At 48.2% G+C, this 21903-nt stretch overlaps 2 protein-coding genes across 5 annotated transcripts; both read left to right on the plus strand.

Annotated features, from left to right (window-relative positions):
• Positions 1–303: 303 nt before the first annotated feature.
• On the plus strand, positions 304–9425 carry ZNF140 (zinc finger protein 140). 4 transcript variants are annotated; one of them, XM_045580340.1, is made up of 5 exons: positions 304–898; positions 3406–3532; positions 3925–4018; positions 6280–6465; positions 9178–9425. In XM_045580340.1, exons 1-5 carry the CDS (start codon positions 890–892, stop codon positions 9191–9193), a joined length of 432 nt encoding a protein of 143 aa, XP_045436296.1. In that variant the 5' UTR covers positions 304–889; the 3' UTR covers positions 9194–9425. The 4 variants fall into 4 exon arrangements, with proteins under 4 accessions (XP_045436296.1, XP_045436294.1, XP_036290253.1 ...); XM_045580338.1 differs by lacking the exon at positions 9178–9425 and having other exon boundaries at positions 311–898; positions 3925–4020; positions 6288–8418; XM_036434360.2 differs by lacking the exon at positions 9178–9425 and having other exon boundaries at positions 311–898; positions 6280–8418.
• A 1149-nt stretch (positions 9426–10574) lies between these two features.
• Positions 10575–21417, plus strand: LOC118716869 (zinc finger protein 10). Its single transcript, XM_045580342.1, has 7 exons — positions 10575–10690; positions 14087–14178; positions 14932–15038; positions 15663–15789; positions 16131–16226; positions 17999–18120; positions 21385–21417. The coding sequence occupies exons 1-7, from the start codon at positions 10590–10592 to the stop codon at positions 21415–21417; spliced, it is 678 nt and encodes a 225-aa protein (XP_045436298.1). The 5' UTR covers positions 10575–10589.
• The last annotated feature ends 486 nt before the right edge of the window (positions 21418–21903 follow it).

Consider the following 21903-nt stretch of genomic DNA (forward strand, 5'->3'; position numbering starts at 1 on the left):
AGCTCAGTAGTCTGAGGCTCCCAGTGTTTCGTCACTGCTGGCGTGGGGAGTTCTGGGAGTTGTAGTGTGTGATGGGATGTCTGACTTCAATGAAGCGTTGGGGCCGCGGTGTGTCCTGGGGCATGTAGTTCTCTGAGGACAGCCTTTTCCGTTTCTGCGGGCGTGGGGAGTTCTGGGAGTTGTAGTGTGTGACAGGGAGGCGCTCAGACAGCGGTGGGTCTTGGGAAGTGTAGTTGTCAGAGGCCCGGTGTGTCTCTCGTTCCTGGGCGGTTGTGGGAGTTGTAGTGTGTGACGGGAAGCCTTCCGCCCACGCGCGCTGAGGCAGCAGAGTGGCCTGGGAAGTGCGGTTGTCCATGGCCCGCGGTCTGGTCCGGGGGGTCGGGTCCCCGGGGCTCCGGAAGGCGCCGCGTGAACTCCAGGGCGCCCAGTGGAGTCTAGGCTTCTTGGGCCGGAGGTAGGTGAAGACGCCCAACCCTCCTGTGTCGGGATCCCAGCCTGCTGGCCTGGGCCGGACCTGTCCGGAGCCCGGACCCGTCCGAAGCCTGTGATCCATCCGGAGCCCGGAACCCTCTGGAGGCCGGAACCTTCCGGAGCCCGGAACCTCTGGAGCCCGGACCCTTGAGCCCTCCGGAACCCGGAGCCGGGAACCCACGCTGCCGGAATCGCAGAGGAAGTGCCCGTCCTGTGCCCCGGGCTAAGGAGCAGGGTAGGCTGTGCAGGTCCGGCCGGACTCCTGGCCTGAAGGAGCCCTCGCGGGCCCGGGGCTGCTGGGTTCCCGGCCCCCGCGTGACGAGGCCGGTGGACGCGGAGCCACGGGAACGCCCTGAGGCCTCCCTCCTGCCAGCGCTCCCGGTCCACACTGGCTGCCCTCCTCGGCCCCGCGGGAGCCATGTCTCGGGTGAGCGGTGCCTCCTGAGCCCTTTCAGCCCTTAGGGACCCCTGTCCGCCTCGCTCCTCCTCCGGGGCCTGGTTCGTAGGAGGGTGAAGGAGGGCTGACGGGAAGCTGTATTCAGGTGGGCAGGTGTGTTTTAGGGTTGAAAGGGGAGAGCCATGCTGAAACCGGTGTCGCTCAGTGGGTAGAGTGTCAGCCTGTGGACTGAAGGGTCCCGGTTCAATTCCGGTCAAGGGCATGGACCTTGGTTGCGGACACATCCCCGGGTGGGGGACGCGCAGGAGGCAGCTGGTCGATGTTTTTCTCTCCTGGATGTTTCTAACTCTCTATCCCTCTCCCTTCCTCTCTGTAAAAAAATGAATAAAATATATTTTAAGAAAAAAAGTGGGGAGCCAGCTGTGCCTTCTCCCTCCCTCCCTCCCTCGCTCTGTCTCTCTCTCTCTCTCAATATTCGAATGAGAAGCGCTTTATTCCTTTATTCCGTCTCTTGCTCCAACCTTTCTTTCTTTCTTTCTTTCTTTCTTTCTTTCTTTCTTTCTTTCTTTCTTTCTTTCTTTCTTTCTTTCTTTCTTTCTTTCTTTCTTTCTTTCATGTATTCGTCATATTCACACGGAGCATGTATATGCAGCATCTGTATCTGGTCTCAAAGGGTGACCCCTGGACCCGCAGTATGAGCGTCGCCTGAGAGCCCATTAGACATGGATGTTTTTGAGCCCGCCCCCTGCCCCCCAAGACCCCCTAAGCCAGAAGCTGGGCGTCTGGTTAACAGCCCCTCCCTGCTAGGGATGCAGCTGTGAGCAAGATAAAATCTCTGAACTCAGAGCTCATATTTCAGACTTGACATTCAGTGTCTTTTGCAAGGAGCACTGGGTATTTTTGTGTCTAAACGCCCGCCTGGCAATCGTACTTCTCAGAGGCCTTAGCCCCTCTGCTTATAATTCCACGTCTCTCACTTTTTGTCATACTTGTATCCAAACCCAGAGGCTTGCTGGGGAGTCCGATTTCCACCCGAGTTGCACATCCCACCGTTTACTCCAGGAAGCAGCTTCTTTCTGTGACTACATAGTCTTTATCACGTAAAATAATTTTGTTCAGTGTAAAGTATAACTCGGCAAACTCATTAGTCAACAGAGGCAACTATCAACAGGACAACGATTGGAATTTCTTTTGATAGCCAAATTTTTTACACTTAAACTTCTTCAAAATGGACTTGCCCAGGCCATGGTATTTTGTGGAAGAGCCACACTCCAGGGGCCAAAGAGCCGCATGTGGCTCGTGAGCCGCGGTTTGATGACCTCGGGTATAACTTATAAACCTGCCACACATTTGAGGCTACTGGTGTAGGGCCTTTTAACATTCTTTTTCATGCCTAACAGTTACATGGGTCACTCAAGTGGTCAAAACCAGGCCTTCTTGTTCCTGCTAACCTTGAGGGTAAAAGCACTGGGTTCTGGCCCTAGCTGGTTTGGCTCAGCGGATAGAGAGTTGGCCTGAGGACTCAAGGGTCTCAGGTTCGATTCCGCTTAAGGGCATGTACCTTGGTTGCAGGCACATCCTGAGTAGGGGGTGTGCAGGAGGCAACTGATTGATGTTTATCTCTCATGGATGTTTCTGCTTCTCTATACCTCTCCCTTCCTCTCTGTAAAAAAAAAATCAGTAAAATATATTTTTTAAAAATTCTCACCTGAGGGTATTTAAAGAAAACAAAAACAAAACCCAGCACTGGGTTCTGTGCTGAGATGCATTTAGTCCCACCACGGGAGGCCCTGATTCTTTGGGGCTTATTCTCCTTTTTCTGTGCCGTCTCTAAAACGCTGTTTCACAGCTGTTTCTTCAGGAATGGGAGGAGTGTGATAAGCTTGAGAGTGCACGCCTCACTTCAACGATGTTGCTGCTGTCTGCTATAGCCAGTTGTTATAAAAAGGAAATTCTTGCCAAATTATGTTAAAAGAGACTGCTATTTTTAAAAATATATTTTATTGATTTTTTACAGAGAGGAAGGGAGAGGGATAGAGAAGCAGAAACATCGATGAGAGAGAAACATCGATCAGCTGCCTCCTGCACACCCCCTACTGGGGATGTGCCTGCAACCAAGGTACATGCCCTTGACCAGAATCCAACCTGGGACCTTTCAGTCCGCATACCGACGTTCTATCCACTGAGTCAAACCGGTTAGGGCAAGAGACTGCTATTGAGGACACTCTCCAATGACTGTTAAACACAAAGGAATTGTCTTCACTATTCATTCGTGAAGTGATGTGAGCCCTTAAGAGTTTTTACATCCAAAGCCAGAGATCCACGTATAACCCTTTACCTTTCACAAAATTGTGAAATACGTCAGGACATATCGTCTTTTTTTTCCCCATTTTCTCCATTATACAGCAGAACAAATTAGCTCTACTCTTAGTTATACTCTCAGTGGTCACTGAGAGTTTTGTCCACCCTCCTCACTGCAGTCATTTTCCTCCTCGGTCAGGCTTGGTGCCGTTGACAGACCTCCCCTGTCCTTTCAGGGGTCGGTGACGTTCAGAGACGTGGCCATCGACTTCTCCCCAGAGGAGTGGGCCTGGCTCCAGCCGGCTCAGCGGGACCTGTACCGGCACGTCATGCTGGAGAACTACGGCCACCTGGTCTCCCTGGGTGAGTGCTCCTCCCCTCCTGCAGCTGGCACTTGGTGTAGGTGGTGGTGGGAATCCTCATTAACTGGCTGGATGGTCCCAAGGGAGGTATGCTATTTGTTAAAATTGGGTTGTAGGGTTGTGTTTAATTTTTTAGACTTTATATTTTTATTATTGACACTATTACAGATGTCTCCAATTTCCCCCCTTTCCCACCTGCACCCAGGCCCGCAGGCCATCACCTCACTTAGTCTGTGTCTGTGGGTTATTATTCCTTGTTAAGTCAAATGGGCATTGTAACTCCACCTAATCTTTAGACACCTTTCATACCTAAATCTGGCATTTCTTTTAATGGTCCCTCTTTTCTGAGGACTCAAGAACTGATTCTGAATTTATTTTATTTCCTGCAAGCAGGTCTTCACATGTCCAAGCCAGATGTGGTTTCCTTACTGGAGCAAGGGAAAGAGCCCTGGCTGGGGAAAGGAGATGTCAGAACAGCTTTCTTTCCAGGTGAGTGAGTGAGTGAGTTTCCCCTCTGCTATGCACTTCCTGCTGTGTCTATCTCTGCAGCCAAGCAACAAAAAGATAGAAAAAGAAAAAAATGGGTGTCCCTTTTAAATGGGCATTACATGTACGTTTGTGAGCCATCAAATTTTGTGAAGCATGTAATGTTTGTGTCTAGATTCATTTTTATGTATGTGTATTTACAGGTTTTTTTTTAGCGTTATTTAAAAAAAAATTTCTATTGATTTCAGAGAGGAAGGGAGAGGGAGAGAGATACATCAATGATGAGAGAGAATCATAGATCGCTGCCTCCTGCACACTCTGCGGTGGGGGATCGAGCCCACAACCTGGGCATGTACCCACACCAGGAATGGAACTGTGCCCTTCTGGTTCATTAGTCGATGCTCAACCAGTAAACCATGATGGCTGGCTGCAAAATGAATTTTCCTTTTTTAATATCCTCCCCCCCTTTTTTTTTTTTTGACAGGGAATGACAAATATCTATGTGAGAGAAACACATCAATTGGTTGTGTCCTGCACACACCCCACCAAGGCCCGGGCCAAGGAGGAGCCTGCAACCAAGGTACATGCCCTTGACCAGAATCAAACCTGGGAACCTTCAGTCCACAAGCCGATGCTCTATCCACTGAGCCAAATCAACTAGGGTGAAAAATGAATTTTTTAATGTGTAAACTTCCATAAAAGTTGTAAAGCTAATACAAAGAATACCCATATGTTTTTATTTATATTTACATACCGCTAACATTTTGTTCCATTTTTTAAATAATTAGGTATTTTTTTTTCTGGAACTATTTGAGCATAAGTTGTGTACACCATGGACTTTTTTAATCCTACATACCTCATAAGAATAATGATATAAAAGTATATATAGTACATTTAAAAAATATATTATTTTAGAATTCGGTTCCTCCCAAGTGATAAAGTCTCTTTAAAATTTAGACTTGTGCCCTGCAATGTGTTCTGTGCTTGGAGCGTTGGCCCATGCACCAGAGAGTCTTGGGTTCGATTCCCATTCAAGAGCACCTACCTGGGTTGCAGGTTTGAGCCCTGTCCCTAGTTGGGACACATGCAGGAGGCAACTAATTAATGTGTCTCTCTCACTTCCATGTTTGTTTCTCTCTCTCCCTTACCCCCCCTTGGCCCTCTCTCTCCTCCCTCTCCTCTTTTACTCTCTAAAAATCATTGGAAAAAATATCCTCTGATGAGGATTAACAGAACAAAAATTAGCCTTGAGAAAATGGGGGCTTATGTTTGTCTATTAAAACCATCTGATAGAAAGACTGTTATACCAAAGTTAAGCTTCAGATATCAGTTTGGAAAGTAGAGTTAGAGTGAGCATCATAGAGGATGGTTTTCAGAGAAATATCTTTACTTATTTAGAATAAGTTGCTGTAAGATGTTCCAAAAGCACTAGGGTAGGGGTGTCGAACTCATTCAGAGAAGTGGCCAAAATCTAAAATCCAGCCTAAATTGCGGGCCGAATGGTTTACTGAACAATCATAAACTGTCATTGTGATGGAAACGCAGCGGAGTGCAGTGATGACAGCGCGGTGCGGGCCACATTGCAAGGCCTGGCGGGACGGATTTGGCCCGCAGGCCTTGTGTTTGACACATGTGCACTAGGGGAACAGTCGGATGTGTTGGTGGGATCTGAGGAGCACTTGCAGTTTTGTTAGCACTATAACGTTTTTGTTTTCACATCATTCTGGCAGCAAGTAACTGGACGTGAGGAAGACGGTAACAACTCTTCCTTCCCAAGTACTTACCTTCTTCATAGTTCTGTTTTCCCCTCACTCCTTTTTAATCTTTCTCTCTAGTCACCTAAATCTCTCCTCTCTCTGATGTCTCTTGAATTTCTGGGCAGAATGCCTAGATTTCAAAGTCACTTATGACAAATATGAAAACAATTAAGTAATAATTTTTTTCCTCCGAAACCAGTTTTGCTCAGTTGTAGAGCGTCGGTCTGTGGACTGAAAGGTCCCAGGTTTGATTCCGGTCAGGGGCATGTACATGGGTTGTGGGCACATCCCCGGTGGGGGGTGTGCAGGAGGCAGCTAGTCAATGTTTCTTTCTCATTGACGTTTCTGGCTCTCTATCTCTCTCCCTTCCTCTCTGTAAAAAATCAATAATATATAATAAAAAATATTAATTTTTTCCAATTTTAGTTCTCTCATTAAAAAAGGAAAATTGGCTTTTATTTTACTCAATGCAGAAAATAAGAAACATTGCTTTGCTTTTTTTTCTTGTTTCAGAGTCAAATAGTGATATCAGGAAATTTTCTCCAAAAGATGTCATATATGAAGATGACTTATCCCAGTATTTCATAAAGGAGAGGAATCTGAGCCAAGGCCCTGAACATTCCAGTTTTAAAGGAGGTTGGGAATACGAGGATGTTACTGAGATGCTACAAAGAAGTCAGGGATGTATCAGGCAAGTGACAGTCTCTCATCAAGAAGCCCTGACTCCACGCGGTGTCAGTACCGTGGAGAGGCCCTTTGGGTGTCATGAATGTGGGAAAACTTTCAGTCGGCGCTTCTCCCTGGTGTTGCATCAGAGGACTCACACAGGAGAGAAGCCATATGTCTGTAAGGAATGTGGCAAAACCTTTAGTCAGATCTCAAACCTTGTGAAACATCAGATGATACATACTGGAAAGAAACCCCACGAATGTAAGGACTGTAGTAAAACATTCAGTTACCTTTCATTCCTCATTGAACACCAGAGGACACATACTGGGGAGAAACCCTATGAGTGTACTGAATGTGGAAAGGCCTTTAGCCGTGCCTCAAACCTCACTCGACATCAGCGAATTCATGTGGGAAAGAAACAGTATTTATGTAGGAAATGTGGGAAAGCCTTTAGCAGTGGTTCAGAACTCATCCGCCACCAGATCACCCACACTGGAGAGAAACCTTACGAATGCACTGAATGTGGGAAGGCGTTTCGCCGTTCTTCACACCTTACCCGACACCAGAGCATTCACACCACCAAAACCCCCTATGAGTGTGCTGAATGCAGGAAAGCCTTCCGTTGCCACTCCTTCCTTATTAAACATCAGAGAATTCATGCTGGAGAGAAGCTCTACGAATGTGATGAATGTGGCAGAGTTTTCACTTGGCATGCATCCCTCATACAACATATGAAAATTCATACCGGAGAAAAACCCTATGCTTGTACTGGATGTGACAAAACCTTTAGTCGGAGCTTTTCCCTCATCCTACATCAGATAACTCATACTGGGGAGAGGCCCTATGTATGTAAGGTGTGCAATAAATCCTTCAGCTGGAGCTCAAACCTTGCCAAACATCAGAGAACACACACTCTGGGGAATCCCTGTGAATATGAAAATTCATTTAGTTTCCACTCAATCCTTACTGAACACCAGGGAATTCATTTTGTTGAGAAAAATAAAGATGTTTGCATTTAAAAATATAGCAGCTAATGCCTTACTTTGATTTCAGTGCCTTATGTGAATGTGTTAAGGTGTGAAGAATGGCGAAGCCATGTAATCCATGCCTGGAGAAAAACCCCAGGAATATGTGGGGAAGTTATTAAAGCTTTTTTTTTTTTTTTTTTTTTTTGTAATATCAGAAAGTGCATTCACTCATTATAGAGAACACTCTTCTTCTCGTAGGATTTCCTTGTACGTTTATAAACTTCTGCCAGGAAAGGGATACAAGTGCAATGCAAGTGAGAAAGCTTTTAGTTAGAAATTTGCTCTCACCCTGCATTTGTTAATTCAAGCACAACAGAATCATGGGTAAGGGCGCACTTTTTCCTGGTCATCACACAATTCATAATGCAGCAGTCATACATATAAGCAATGATTTGTGAATGCTGCTTTTTTAAATTTTAAAATACTCTCTTAAGGAGAAAAAGTAACCCTATAAATGAATTGGTTATAGGTTGACTTTATGCAATATTTTAAATATATAGAATTATACTGGGGGCACCATTATAATGGGTACAGGTCTGAGAGGGCGTAGAGGAAATACCATTGTGGGAAATTTTTTTTAATTACTGAGAGAATCTTTGTTTAGCTTTTTAAAAAACATTCAAGAGAGAGCTATAAATAAATCTTTCGATATTCTGAAAATTCAAGTATCACAATATTGACAGCAAGAGTAGGTGTTTTTTTTTTGTGGAAACCACAATCGTAGAAACATTTTTAGGTGTCTTGTGGTTTTAACTGAGATAGTTTTTTGACTTAATGTTATGCTAACTCATGTTTATCCTTTAATGTGACTAGACATGTGTTAGTCAGAAATAAATGTAAGTTATATCACAGGAAAATGCCAAGGTAGTGTTCCTCTTTTGTTGCATTTACAGTGAGTACATTTATTTGTAAGTCCATACTTGTGAAAATAAACCATATTATGTTCACTTTGTATGTACACCTTGCCCATTTTTTAATGTCCCAGGTAAAGGTTTATCCTATCTTTGAAGCAACTAAAGTGCCTCTTGTAAGAACTTCCCTCACATCTAGTGTTTGAATAATGCCTCATTTGTTGTTTCATGTATGTAAATCATTCACAAAAGAAGAGGCTAGCATTTTTCTTCCCCATTCAGTGTGACAACAGAACACTTAGCTGTTGCTGAGTAATTACTTGTCTAGAGTGTCCTAACGCCTCAGAGTTGACCAGACAATTCTGTTGTCCACCCTCCCTTTCCTGCAGTGTCCCCAGCACCATGTGAGGTGTGTGTGTGTGTGTGTGTGTGGGCGCATTCTGGTGAACAGGAATGTATTTATCATTTCAGAGGTTTGTAACATTGAGTAATGTTGCCACAGGCTTCTCAGGAGGAGTGGGCTGACTAGATCTTGTCCAAAATAATTTATATGGGAATGAAGTATTGGTGAACTATGGGAAACTTTTCTGAGGTGGTTACCATTCCTTCAAACTCAGAATCTGAATGTAGGTACCTTGGTTAGTTCCATAGGCAGTATTAGGGGCTGGGCTCCAAATTGCCCGGCTGAATTCCTGCTCCATGTTATTTCGATGATTGAAAATGGGTAGAATAGGGAAGTGGATGCATTTCCCCCTGCTCGTGTTCTTGTAACAGCTTTTCTTCCCTAAGATTGGGTCTGGAGCTGAGTAAAACGATAATATTTTGAAGTACCTATTTTCTCTCTCTTGTAAGCAGGACTTTATCTTTCTAAACAAATGTGACCTCCTTATTGGAGCAAGGGAAAGAGTGATGGAGAAAAGAGACAAGAGGTCTACTATCAGGTAAGTGAAGAGCCCTCAGGCAGCAAGTGCCTTTATAGGTTCAGCTCACAGATGTATTACCTGAGTCATGTTATCAAAAATAGTAACTTTCTCTTTCCTGCATGCAGCACCATTCTAAACACAAAGACATAATACAAAACCAAAAGATATTTGGGGGGAGGGGGTATCAAGCGGGGGAAAATTTTAAATAATAAATGTAAAACTTTATATAATAAATAAAAAGATAAATCACAAAATATGACCCAAATCTGCTTCTTTGAAAAGAATAATGTAGATATATATATATATATATATATATATATATATATATATATATATATATATATGTATATGTTGTAGGATGAATAAGAAAATAAAAAGATGGCCTAGATAGGCTATAATCTGAGCTGTGCTTTTTAAACATTACTAGAAAGTTTTTTAAAGTTAATATGAAAATAGCATGAATAATTTAAGCAAGCTTAAAATTTCAGAGATAATGAATAATTTTGGGGAAAACTTAAGTATCCAAAATTGACTAAGAACTAAAAAACAGAAATCAATTAACTATTGTAAAATCAATTGGATCAGAAGTAAAGTACCCGTAAAGATTTTCAGCCCCAAACTGTTTTTAAAATATATATATGTTATTTTTTTTTTACAGAGAAGGGAGAGGGTTAGAGCGTTAGAAACATCGACAAGAGAAACATCGATCAGCTGCCTCTTGCACACCCCCTACTGGGGATGTGCCGGCAACCAAGGTAATTCTGGACACCCAAAAAGTCCTAAGTACAATATGAATATATTGAATATGGCAGTGTAATAAAGTAGTGGTATATCGCACTCAAGCTTGTATTAACCAAGTATACAAGAGTGGCTGAAAAGTAAAAAGGTATTGTTACTATATGTAATAGTGTAATGAACGCTCTTCTACCCATCACTCTATTTTGGGTGAGGCGCCCGCTCTGCTGCCCGTTCCCGCCCTCGAGGCCGCACCTGGGGGGCTGTGCTGGGGCCGCTTCCCACCCGCGCGCGCAGACTTCCCGCGTTCCCAGCCCGGTTCCCGGGCAGAGCCCGCCCAGCTCCAGCAGCACTCGGCTGCCCGCTCCCCATCCTTCCCTTTTCTCCCCTCCGCTCCCCTTCCTCGCTTTCCTTCCCTTCCCGCGCCCCCCCCCCCCCCTCCCGAGTCCACCGGCCCCATCGCGCTCACCTGTCTGGGCACCTGCCTCTCCGCGTCCGAACCCCGGGCTGCCGCGAGGAGGGGAGGAGATCGCCCCCGCGCCCCGGGAGCGCTGGGAGAAGGACGTGGCTTGGGGCTCTGGGCGCGCTCGGGCTGGGACTACATTTCCCATGAGTCCTCGCGCCGCATCGCGGAGGCATTGTGGGATCGCGTCCCCCCGCAGCTCCGGAGCGAGGGGCCGCGGCGCCGGACGGGAGGTGCGGGTCGCCAGGTGCGTGGGGCCGGGGCGGCGGGCCAGGGGGTCGGGGGGCGCGTGGAAGGGATGGCGGGGCGGGGGGGACGCCGGTCCGGCACTCCGCCTGCCGAGCCCGGGCGCAGCGGGACGGGGCTCCGCCTGTGACGGGGTCGCGCCCCGCGGCTCCTCCGGCCCCGGCCTCCCGGACGGTGCAGGGTCGCCCCTGGGATGGCGGCCCCGAGCCTCGCGGCGCCGGCGGACAGCGATGTCGTAGCGAACAGCTTTCCTTACGGGCTTCCCCTGAGGGAGGGACGACTCCCCAACACCTCCTCCTCTTTTCCTTCCCGGTTCCTCCGGATTCTCCCGCAGTGCGACCCACGGCCCCGGCTCCGGGGGTGCGGGGGCTCCCCTCTGGCCGGTCCGGGCGGCCTCCCGGCGTCCCCGGCGGCGGGGCCTCCTCCTGGCAGAGGAGGGCGTCTCTGAAAAGCTCCGGGTTTGTTCCCGGGAGAGATCCGACGTGGCTGCCCGTTTGCTAGGTGTGCTGGGTGCCCTGGACAGTGTGTGCCCGTTATAAAGGAATAGCTTGCTAGCACACACCTCATTTTCCAAATGGAAAGGAGCCTAAACCACCAGCTGTCCCTGTGTCGCCCTGTGTATGTCACTGGGTCATACAGACCCGAGGACAGTGTGGAGTCACGTGCTAGCCCCGTGATGACCTACATCTGCTCTCAGACTTTTGGCGGACCAGTTTGGTCTGAAATATTCATTTAAAATGTCAGTCATTAGCCGAAACCGGTTTTGCTCAGTGGATAGAGCGTTGGCTTGGGGACTGAAGGGTCCCGGGTTTGATTCCGGTCAAGGGCATGTACCTTGGCTGCGGGCATATCCCCAGTAGGGGGTGTGCAAGAGGCAGCTGATCGAAGACTCTCTCTCATAGATGTTTCTAGCTCTCTCTCTCTCTCCCTTCCTCCCTGTACAAAATCAATAAAATATATATTTAAAAAAATGTCAGTCATTAATATTTTCAATGTTCAAGATCAAGCAGTTGCCCTTTGCAGATGCCAAATATTCATGAGTTTATTCAGAGTGTAAACAGATTTTTTTATTTCCCACCTGTTCTCCTTCATTAGGAAGTGTGTTCTTCGTGACTCAGTGATTGAGCGTGGACCCAGGAGGTCCGGGTTGGACTCCCCATCAGGGCACATGCTGGGCGTGCAGGAGGCAGCCAGGGGCGGTCTGCTGTCGGATCTTTCTCTCTATCCCTCTCCCTTCCTCTCTGAAATCAATTAAAAAAAATATTCTTAAAACATTAAAAAGAAAATAACATATTAAAGAAGAGCACAAAGCAAATGCCCCATACCCCTGAGTGAAGGATTGCCCCTGACTAGGTCTTGCCGGTAAGGATGGGTCCTGTGGCTGGTGTCAGAGCCCCCTTTGTTCTCTCTGTTCAGCCCATGGTGCTGCGTGTACCGGGGACCATGGGAGCCAAGAGGAAGAAACATGACACCATCCCAGAGAAATCGGAATGGCACAGGAAGGGAAGACACTGATCCTGCAGGCTGTATTGGGTTTTTGCAAGAGGCAAGAAAGGGAACAGCATTCCTGACATAAGAACAGCATGGGTTACCATGGTGATGGGAGGAAGGGTGGGTAGTGTGATGGAACGTTTAGGGCCAGTGAGATAGACGGAGAAGGGCCCAACCCAAAAATCCATGCTAAGGACTCCCTCAATTTCCCTGTCCGTTCTGGGAGACCAGCAGAGAATCGAGGAGTGAAATTGGTGTTTTACAGAAATGATACTGATGTAGACACTCACTGCAGTGGGAGAGGCAGAGGCAGAAAGCCACCTTGGATGTCTAAGTCGAGAATTTCGAGGGCTTGAACCAAGCACAGCCGCAGGAATGTAGGCATGGTGTTTAGGAGAGAAGTTGACAGGATGTAATGACTGACTGGGTGTTGAGAAAACAAAGTGGAGAAAGGCACTGCCACTGCTGTGCCGGTAGCTGTCCCATGTTGCTGTTCATTTGAGAAGGAACGTGCCTTATAGGGGGGTGTTCCGGAGTGGGAAGGAATTGCTGCATGAAAGGGAGTGGCGTGACGTGTGTATAACTGACAAGTTGGAGGCGGTCCTCGGCCTCTTTCACGGTGTTGGGACCGGCTGTCCCAGGAAGTTTCAGGCTGCACGCTGGCTCCTTGGGCGAGTTCTGCACGGGCCACGCAGGGTCCAGCCAGCTCTTCCCACAGCGGGAGCCGAACAGGCCGCCTTTCCTTTGACATCTAGTTCTCTGCTTCAATCATGTCCACTTGGTTTTGCTAACGTCTTACATGGCATCTTTTATTACTTTAAGGGATGAAAGTCTTTCAAAACTTGAAATAAAAAGCAAAGTAATTTTACTTCCTACATTCACATGGAAAATAAATTGCCAGTCATCTCTCTCAGAGCAATGGCTAATAGTACGAGGAGATAACTCAGGAACAGCAAGGTGTGAGTGCTGCGTAGGACAGGCCGTGTGGAAGGGTCTTCCCTGCATCAGCACAGGTTCACCAACAGGAAGAAGCTGCCAATTGTTTTCTTAATTAACAAGTAATTCTCACCCCGTGTCTGGCAGTGTTCTGTTCAATATTTACAAATATTGACTCATTTAAAGATCATAGTGACCCTGTGAAGTAGGCACTAGTTTATTCCCAATGTACAGATGAAGAGACTGGGAGATTGAAAGGTTAAGAAACGACCTCGTCAGTCACAGAGCAGGTTTCGGAACCCAGGTGGTCTGGCTGTAGAGTCCGTACTGTGTGCCTCCATAATTGAGGTCAGGGATGGGATAGAAGAAATAGTGGTGTGTTGTTTATAGACAGTTGGTCCCATGGTTTGCCCTACGATGGGATAAACAGTGGGGACGAAGCAAGTAGGTGTGTTGTGCCCTGAAGATACCCTGAGCCTCATTGAAAATACAGACTTGAAAAGACGGAGGATGCGATGGTTAACCTAATCTTAATTTTTGAAATAGAAAAGACTAGGAAGCACCAAAGATGAAAACAAGGAGAAGGAAGCAAAGTAACTAAAGAGTTTCAAGAACAGGTGAGAGGCGAGCAGGGCCCTCTGTAACAGGTGTCACTGATGAGGCTCGATCAGTGGTGTAGGGTGCAGAAGCCACAGTGCTTTTCTTTGTGTAAATGTGTATAAAGTTGAAGTGGAAATTGTTAACATCTATAGAAAAGAAAGGGGGAAATCATACTAAAGAGAATAAAATACAAAAGAACTACAAATGTAGACAAAATAAAAAATTTTTAACACAGTAATCAACAGATTGAAATTTAAAATATAGTCTAAATTTAAAACAAGTAAAAAATGCAATGTTTATAGACTTCTGCTTCTGCTCAAGATGGAGTAACAGGGAGTGGATTTATCTTCTTGCCCCAACAACTCAACAGCAAAAAGGCAAAGTACACGAAACAATTGTTTGAAGACACTGGATGTCAGACAATGCAGGACAGTCATCCCTGTGAGATGGAAAACCAACGAGGTAAGCCCTCTGACCGCCCCAGCGTATTGTCTGGAGAGGGTGTGCAGGTGCCAGGAGAGGAGTGAAGCTGCCATGGAGCCAGCAGGCTCCCGCGTGTTGGGCGGGAGCAGTATCTAGAACACAGTGAAGGGAAAATCAACTGTCTATAGCCGATAGTCAGCAAGAATAGATTTCAACAGCAAAGGTAAGGTAATGTATTGAATGGGAGGAAGTGTTATTTATATGTATTGACTTTTAGAGAGAGAGGAAGGGAGAGAGGAACAATAGAAGCATTGATGAGAAAGGAACATCATCAATCGGTTGCCTCCTGCACGCCCCCACGAGGGATCAAACCTCAAGCCTGGCAGGTGCCCTGACCAGGAATCAAAGCAGCAACCTCCTGGTTCCTCGGTAGATGCTCAATCACAGCCATATCAGTTGGGTGGGAGGGAATATTTAGAAATCATGTATACCTGATGCTGGTTTCATATACAGAATAAAGAAATACAACCTAACAGCAAAAGTCAAACAAACCAAATTTAAAATGGGCAGAGACCTGGAACAGACATTTCTCCAAAGAAGGTCATACAAAATGGCTAAAGCACAGAAAAGTAAAGGGAAAGGCCATCTACATACCTTTTTCTTCCTACTCCTGGGAACTTCCGGAGTATCTCTGTTGTCCTCCGTGGTGGTTTCTGAGTTTATCCTGCTTGGAAGAGGGGGGTCTAGGCTGAGGACTTATGAAGAGTCCCAGGCACAGCTAACTTTCCTCAGCTTTGTCTTTTCTCCAGCTTTGTCTTCTCGGATCTTTCATTATTCAAGAAAGCATCAGCAAGCACACAGAGGGCATGGAAACCAAGCCACTCACTGCCCGGTTCCCGGTAAGCTGAGCAGCCTTCTGTGTTTGATTTCCAACTGAGATTCTCTTTTTGTTTAAGTTCTGATGTTCCTTTGCCTAGAACAGTGGTCGGCAAACTCAGTCAACAGAGCGGCAAACTGCGGCTAACGAGTCTCATGTGACTGGAGAACCGCAGTTTGCCCACCACTGGCCCTAGACCTTCAGCAATTGTATCTCAGACATTCTTCTTCAAGAGACTATCACCATTTGTTTGTTTTACTGGTAGAAATTTTTTTATTTCATATAAAAAAAAACAACCCTCAAGTTTATGAGCAATGTGGTCAAAAGTCAAGTTTATGAGCAATGTGGTCAATAGTCAAGTTTATGGGCAATGTGGTCAATAGTCAAGTGAGGTAAAGTTGAGGAATGAAGCACTTTGTCCGCACTTTTAAATGAAAGAGTTTCTTCCAGTTTTAAACCTAAAGCATAGCAGAACTGGTTTTGGGACATTAAGTATCTTTTAAGACTTGATCAGAATCCAACACAAATACTACTGACTCCTAAATAAATTTCCCTCCCCCAGGGCTCTCTGTCTAAGCTCTGTCAGGATTCAGGAAAGGGAGGGCAGAGACAATCTGGCTCAGTACAAACGTGTTTCATGTTGTAGGCACTGGTGACCTTCAAAGATGTACTTGTGAACTTCACCAGGGAGGAGTGGGAGCTCCTGGACGCTGCGCAGCAGGTCATGTACAGAGATGTGATGTTGGAGAACTACAGTAATCTGGTTTCCTTGGGTAAGACTAACCTTTTTGAAGATGCACTGCCTGTGATGGTTTGGGTACTTCATTGATCAAAAGGTGTGAAGATCCTGAAGCATGTATAAGTTGAGTTTGGGCTCAGGGACCTAATATCTTTGGGGCATAGAATAAAGTTTTTATACTCCTTTTTAGTGGGGGGAAATTTTGTTTTGATTTGTTGAATTTATAAAATACACATTTTGCTGTCTCTAGCCTTGCCTTATCTGCTCTTCAGAATTACCCATGGCTGGGGATGGTGTTGAATCTGAGATACTTCTCTGGGTCCAGCTCAGAGTTCTCCAATCCTTATCCAATTTGGTATCTTTCACTGTGAATAGGACATCAACTTCCCAAGCCAGATGTGATCCTCCAGTTGGAAAAAGGGGAAGAGCCATGGCTGTTGGAGAGAAGGATTCACCAAGATGCCCATCCAGGTGAGGACCAGACAAGATGCATTTCAGGCAGTAGCCTAGATAGCCCAGCTTCCTGGAGATAGTGGTCACTAGTCCTTATTTCTGAGGAATAAGAACTAGTGACCAACTCTTAGCATCCCCATTCTCTCATTTTCACAGAATCATTTTTCTGTCTTTGCCTGTCTTTTACCTTTCTCGTGGTGCTTCCCACAGCCTGTGTGTGTAGGCTGGGGACCCCAGGACCCGCCCCTGACTGAGTTAGGAAACTGCAGCAGAGCCCATCTGTTCCTGCTGCTCGATTCCTCCTCCCCAGAACAGGCACCAATGTTCTCACAACACTCTTGCTCTTCATTTAATCTATTTTCAAATTATACCTATTTATTTTCATTTTCCTCTGTAAAATGCAAATTATTATGTGAATTTCTAACATCACTTGTATTCTCTACTTCCCTGTGTTCAGAAAATCAGCCTTCTATGTTAAGAGAGAAAGTACTCTTTAGTTTTCCTCCTCCTTTGTTCTCTGTAAGTGATCTTGTCACAGATTTTCATTTCTGAGTTCAAAACTCAGACATTTTCCCCCTCAGCCCTCTTTGGTGTTGCTTGTCTGAGTCATGCTGCTAATACCCTACTTAACCTGTGCCGAACGGCCAGGTCACTTACTAGTGACCCCTTTGGGGTTAGTTCAGACACACAGCTTTCTAAGGCCCGCGCAGCCTGTATTCATTTCTGTCTGATACCTCATAAGTCTGGCCGGTGTTTCCCTGCATCTCAGGCTGTAGTGCTTTGGTGATAAGAGGCATTGCCTGACATGACTGCATTCATGGTTTAAAAACTATATTGGCAGTAGTGTGAAGAATGCATGTCATGGGGCGGGCCAGGCAACAAATAGACATATTAAATTCTATGTCATAAATAGTAGGATTAAGTAATGGGAGTGCAAACCTCTCTGTGGGATTTCTTTTTTTGTCCCCCTCCCCCACTTCACTGAATATCCTGATTCCAGTCCTATGCTTTCTCCTTAGTCTCTCTGCTGCTTTTATGTACTGTGTTACCTAGCACATTTTCTGTGTACTGCTGTACTCATCTCTGTCAAGGTTTCAGAGCCATGTTTGAAAGCAATTCTATATGTCATATTTTGTCTCCACTTACATCCCAACATTCTAATGTATTTTTTTTTAGTTATGTAAACCTTTTTAATTTATTTCAGGTTCGGATACTCCAGTTGAAATTAAATCATTTTCCAATAAGAGCATTTCTAAAAATAAACAATCCCATGAAATTAAAAAGGAAGGAATGGCCAAGAGTGATCTGTGGTATCTGTCATTAGAAGAAGTCTGGAAATGTGAAGATCAGCTGGACAAGTATCAGAAAAACCAGGAGAAACATTTGAGGCAAGTGGCATTTATACAAAAGGAAGTATTTTCTCCAGAAAGAGTCCTTGAATGTGGTAAATTCAGGGAAAACGGTCTTCTTCCTGGTCAGCTAGTACTGAGAGAGTATTTCCATAAACAAGACTCAAGTACTAAAAGTTCAAAAGGTGATTTAGTTATTACTGGTCATCAAGAAAGCTCTGCAAGTAATAGTAGTGAATGTGGCCAAACCTTCTGTCGGAACATTCACCGTATACAATTTTCAAAAACTCAAACAGGAGATAAATCCTACAAATGCCCCAAGAATGATAACTCTCATAGGCATGGCACATCCCATGGGATATCCAAGAGCATATATAGAGAGAAACCTTATGAATGTAAGGAATGTGGAAAATTCTTCAGTTGGCGTTCTAATCTTACCAGGCACCGGCTTATTCATACTGGAGAAAAACCCTATGAATGTAAAGAATGTGGAAAATTTTTCAGCCGTAGTTCTCATCTCATTGGACATCAAAAGACTCACACTGGTGAGGAACCCTATGAATGTAAAGAATGTGGGAAATCCTTTAGCTGGTTCTCTCACCTTGTTACCCATCAGAGAACTCATACGGGAGACAAACTGTACACATGTAATCAGTGTGGGAAATCTTTTGTTCATAGCTCCAGGCTTATTAGGCACCGTAGAACTCATACTGGAGAAAAACCTTATGAATGTTCTGAATGTGGGAAATCTTTCAGACAGAGCACACATCTCATTTTGCATCAGAGAACGCATGTTCGAGTGAGGCCCTATGAATGCAATGAATGTGGGAAGTCTTATAGCCAGAGATCGCACCTCGTTGTGCACCATAGAACTCACACTGGACTGAAACCCTTTGAGTGTAAAGATTGTGGAAAATGCTTTAGTCGAAGTTCTCACCTTTTCTCACACCAGAGAACCCACACTGGAGAGAAACCATACAAGTGTCATGATTGTGGAAAATCCTTCAGCCAGAGTTCTGCCCTCATTGTGCATCAGAGAATTCATACTGGAGAGAAACCATATGAATGTTGTCAGTGTAAGAAAGCCTTCATTCGGAAGAATGACCTTATTAAGCATCAGAGGATCCATATTGGAGAAGAGACTTATAAATGTAACGGTTGTGGAATTACTTTCGTCAAGAACTCTCCATTTATAGTACATCAAATAGCTCACACTGGAGAGCAGTTCCTAATCTGTAATCAGTGTGAGACAGCACTTGGTAATAGCCCTACTTTTATTAAATACCAGACAAGTGGTATTAGAGAAAGTACACATTAATATAATGGATATGAAAAACTGTTCACCAAGAATAGTAACAGCTTTGAAGAACCCTCTGGAGAGAAGCTGTACAGATGTAATCCATGGGGACAGCCTTTCAGTCTTTTACTATTTGTTTTTTTGCACTAGAGAATTGTTCTTGGGGGGACAGGGGGACCCCGCAGATTTTACTTTCGTATACAAACACTTGAGATTTTCTTCTTTCCACAACACTCTATGTAGATTTAAAAGTCCCAAATGGAATAACAAAATGCATGTCATCGTGGGTCCCCAAGGTCGTATGAGAAGTAGGAGGTGGTCAGAGAAAGCTAAAAAATAAAAGATGGTCCTTTTCCAAGTGTAAGGCAGATGCTATTGGAAGTCAGGAAGGTGGACAATAGCTAAAGGAACCTCGTTAGAGGCGATCTGAGCTTTTAGTCGGCGTGCTGGGTAAAGGACACAGAACACACCATCCCTGGCCTGTTGCACCCCCGCCCCCTAAGGTATATGAAAACCACCCCCAATGCACTAAGGGCTTTATACTGCAGAACGTGGGAGGAGGTTTGGGAGAGCTGAGACGGGCCTTCACAGGGGGGAAAGCTGAGGGATCCCTGCACCCCGGAAAAGCACGTGGGCTGCATGTCCCGTGAGCACATGCAGACCAAGCACTTCCAGGTTCCGACCCAGACCTCCTGCCCTCGGAAAAGACGGAAGAAGTGAACTAAATCTAACCTTAAATTGCAACAAAGTCCGTGCCAGGTAAGTGCATGCCAGACTGATCCTGTACCAGCCATTTTCCTAGTGTAACCCTGACATTTGGCAATATGTACCCTTTACCGGAAATGCCCAGGTCAAAGGAAATTGTCTGAATAAAGAGAGTATTAATTCTAAAAGTGTTACATCACCAAAAATAAGTCCTATGTGTACATGCGCTTAACACTAAAGCCTAGAAACCATGAAGTGGACGCGAGGGGATGCGCTCCATAGTGGCGGTGGGACAGCTTTTCAGTAATTTGGAGAACGGACCAGCTGTCTGTCTCTGGGCCGGGCCTCCGGCGGCAGTTGGGAAGCTGAGAACTTCCTCCTGGCGACGCCCAGCCACCCCCTGAGCGCCGTCGGCCGCCGCCCGCCCGGCGCGCTGGGCTCTCAGCTCCGTCCCGAGCGGGCAGGGCCGGGCGTCAGCGGTGCCAGGGCTCAGGCCGGGCAGCGAGGGCCCCGATGTGAGCCCTGGCGTGGGGATGGGGGACCCTGGGCGTCGGGTTGGGGGGGTGCCTGGGGGTGGGGGTCAGTGCGGTGGGGATGGGGGTCGCTGGGCGCAGTAGGTCCCACTCCGGAGCCAGGAGCCCTGGTCCCCGCGGCCGCTGCGCCCCCCTTGCCCCCGGCTCTGGGTTCGAAAGGCGCAGTCGCCCCGCGGGGCCGGGAGCCGGTGGGGGTCGCAGGAGGCCCCATCGGGGTGTCTGCCCCCAAAGGGGTGTCTGCCGCCCGCGGGGACCAGGCCAACCCCAAGGTCCACCCACCCGGAGCCCGGGGTCAGCCAGGGGCCGCCGCTTCCTCCCGCCCCCGCCTCCGGGGCGCCTCCCTGGCGTGTGGGCGGCGGCGCCCAGTCCCCCCGACGACCCCCTTCTCTCCCCGGACCTGCCCCCGCCCCCCGCCCCTCGGACCTGCCCCCGCCCGGCACCACGAGCCAGGCAGACGGCACCCCGAACCCAGGACCCTGCGCACCCCGGGCTGCAGGGCCCAGGCACCGGGGCACCCACCCTCGGGGGCCGCCGGGCGGGCGCCTCCCCCCGGAGGGGCCGCCGCCTCGATACTTTGTAGCGGCCGCGCCTTCCGCCGCCGGACGGACGCCCCTTGGCGCCTCCGCGGAACCGCGGCCGAGCACGTGCGGAGGCGGCGGGCGGGGAGGGGACCCCGGGGCCGCAGAGCAGCCTGGCGTCCGGGAGCCGCGCCGGCGGGGAAGGTAGGGGCCCCGGGGAGGGAGGGGTCCGGCCCCGGCCGCCTCCCGGGGCGCGGGCTCCGGGCGGCCCGGGTCCTGAGCGGAGCTCCCCCGCCGTCCGCGTCCCGGGGCCTCGGCGCCGCGGGGACCAGGGCCGCCCGGGAGCAGCGCGCGGGGAGCCGGGCCCGCGGAGGGGACGCCCCTTCGGCGGCTCAGCCCCGGACGCCGGTTTTCGCTCCGAAACGCGGTCACCGGCTCCGAACCGTCCGGTCCGCGGGCGCCCGGTTGCGGGGCCGGACCCACCGCGGCCGGAGACGCCGTGGTCCCGGCGGACCAGGTCCCGCGGCTCAATGGGAGCTTGTGTGTGGGTTTGTGTAGAAGAGAAGCTCCCCAAGCCTCCGGGTCCGGCCACAGCGCCCATGGTTGGGGGGGTCCGGCCACAGCGCCCATGGGTGGGGGGGCGGGGCGGTCCGGCCACAGTGCCCATGGGTGGGGGGGAGGGGCGGTCCGTCCACAGCGCCCATGGGGGGTGCACAGAGGCTTTGGGGCAGCGGGTCAGCCGGCCCGGGAGGCGGCCTCACCCGCTCCCCGCAGGTGCTGTTCCTCTCCTTCAGCGTCTGTGACTAGGGCACCTTCACATCGCTGTGCTTTCCACCTGATGCGTTTGAGGGTTTTGTTTCCCCCCCAAAAAATTAAAATAGTTAAAACCAGGCGGTGCTAGTCCTGTTCCCTGGCCCCAAGGCCCTTCCGATATGAGTGTAAACGGCGTCTGCCCAGCCCGAGGCCTGGGGCGAGGCCTCCTAGGCTGGGAGAGGTGTTGGCATCTGCGGGCAGGTCCTGGGGAAACCCCAACACCCAGGTCCCTGCCCCACCGAGCCAGAGGAGGGAAACAAACCCTAACCACCATGCAGAGAAGGGCGGGTGCACCCAGGGTCCGAGGACAGAGGGGGGCCCCAGGGCGGGGGGAGGCGCAGGGGAGTGAGGGACAGCACCCCATTCAGCCGGGTGCACAATGTGGGGCCAGACCGATTGGAGGGACTGAAAGGCATGCCCTGGGCCTGTCCCCGCCTTCCTCAGTGACCGCTCACTAGGGACGCCTGACCTGCGCCCGTA

The sequence above is a fragment of the Pipistrellus kuhlii genome, unplaced genomic scaffold, assembly GCF_014108245.1.
Source record: "Pipistrellus kuhlii isolate mPipKuh1 unplaced genomic scaffold, mPipKuh1.p scaffold_m20_p_120, whole genome shotgun sequence".
NCBI classification, from domain to species: Eukaryota; Metazoa; Chordata; class Mammalia; order Chiroptera; family Vespertilionidae; genus Pipistrellus; species Pipistrellus kuhlii.

What these genes read in the sequence shown, in the direction of transcription:
- LOC118716869 (XM_045580342.1), top strand. Translation starts at nt 10,590, where the DNA reads ATGAGTCCTCGCGCCGCATCGCGGAGGCATTGTGGGATCGCGTCCCCC. An exon ending in CACTCACTGCCCGGTTCCCG is followed by an intron (nt 15,039 to 15,662) that starts GTAAGCTGAGCA and finishes TTCATGTTGTAG; the next exon opens with GCACTGGTGACCTTCAAAGA. An exon ending in TGGTGAGGAACCCTATGAAT is followed by an intron (nt 18,121 to 21,384) that starts GTAAAGAATGTG and finishes CGCTCCCCGCAG; the next exon opens with GTGCTGTTCCTCTCCTTCAG.
- ZNF140 (XM_036434360.2), top strand. An exon ending in CGGCCACCTGGTCTCCCTGG is followed by an intron (nt 3,533 to 3,924) that starts GTGAGTGCTCCT and finishes TCCTGCAAGCAG; the next exon opens with GTCTTCACATGTCCAAGCCA. An exon ending in GTCAGAACAGCTTTCTTTCC is followed by an intron (nt 4,019 to 6,279) that starts AGGTGAGTGAGT and finishes GCTTTTTTTTCT; the next exon opens with TGTTTCAGAGTCAAATAGTG.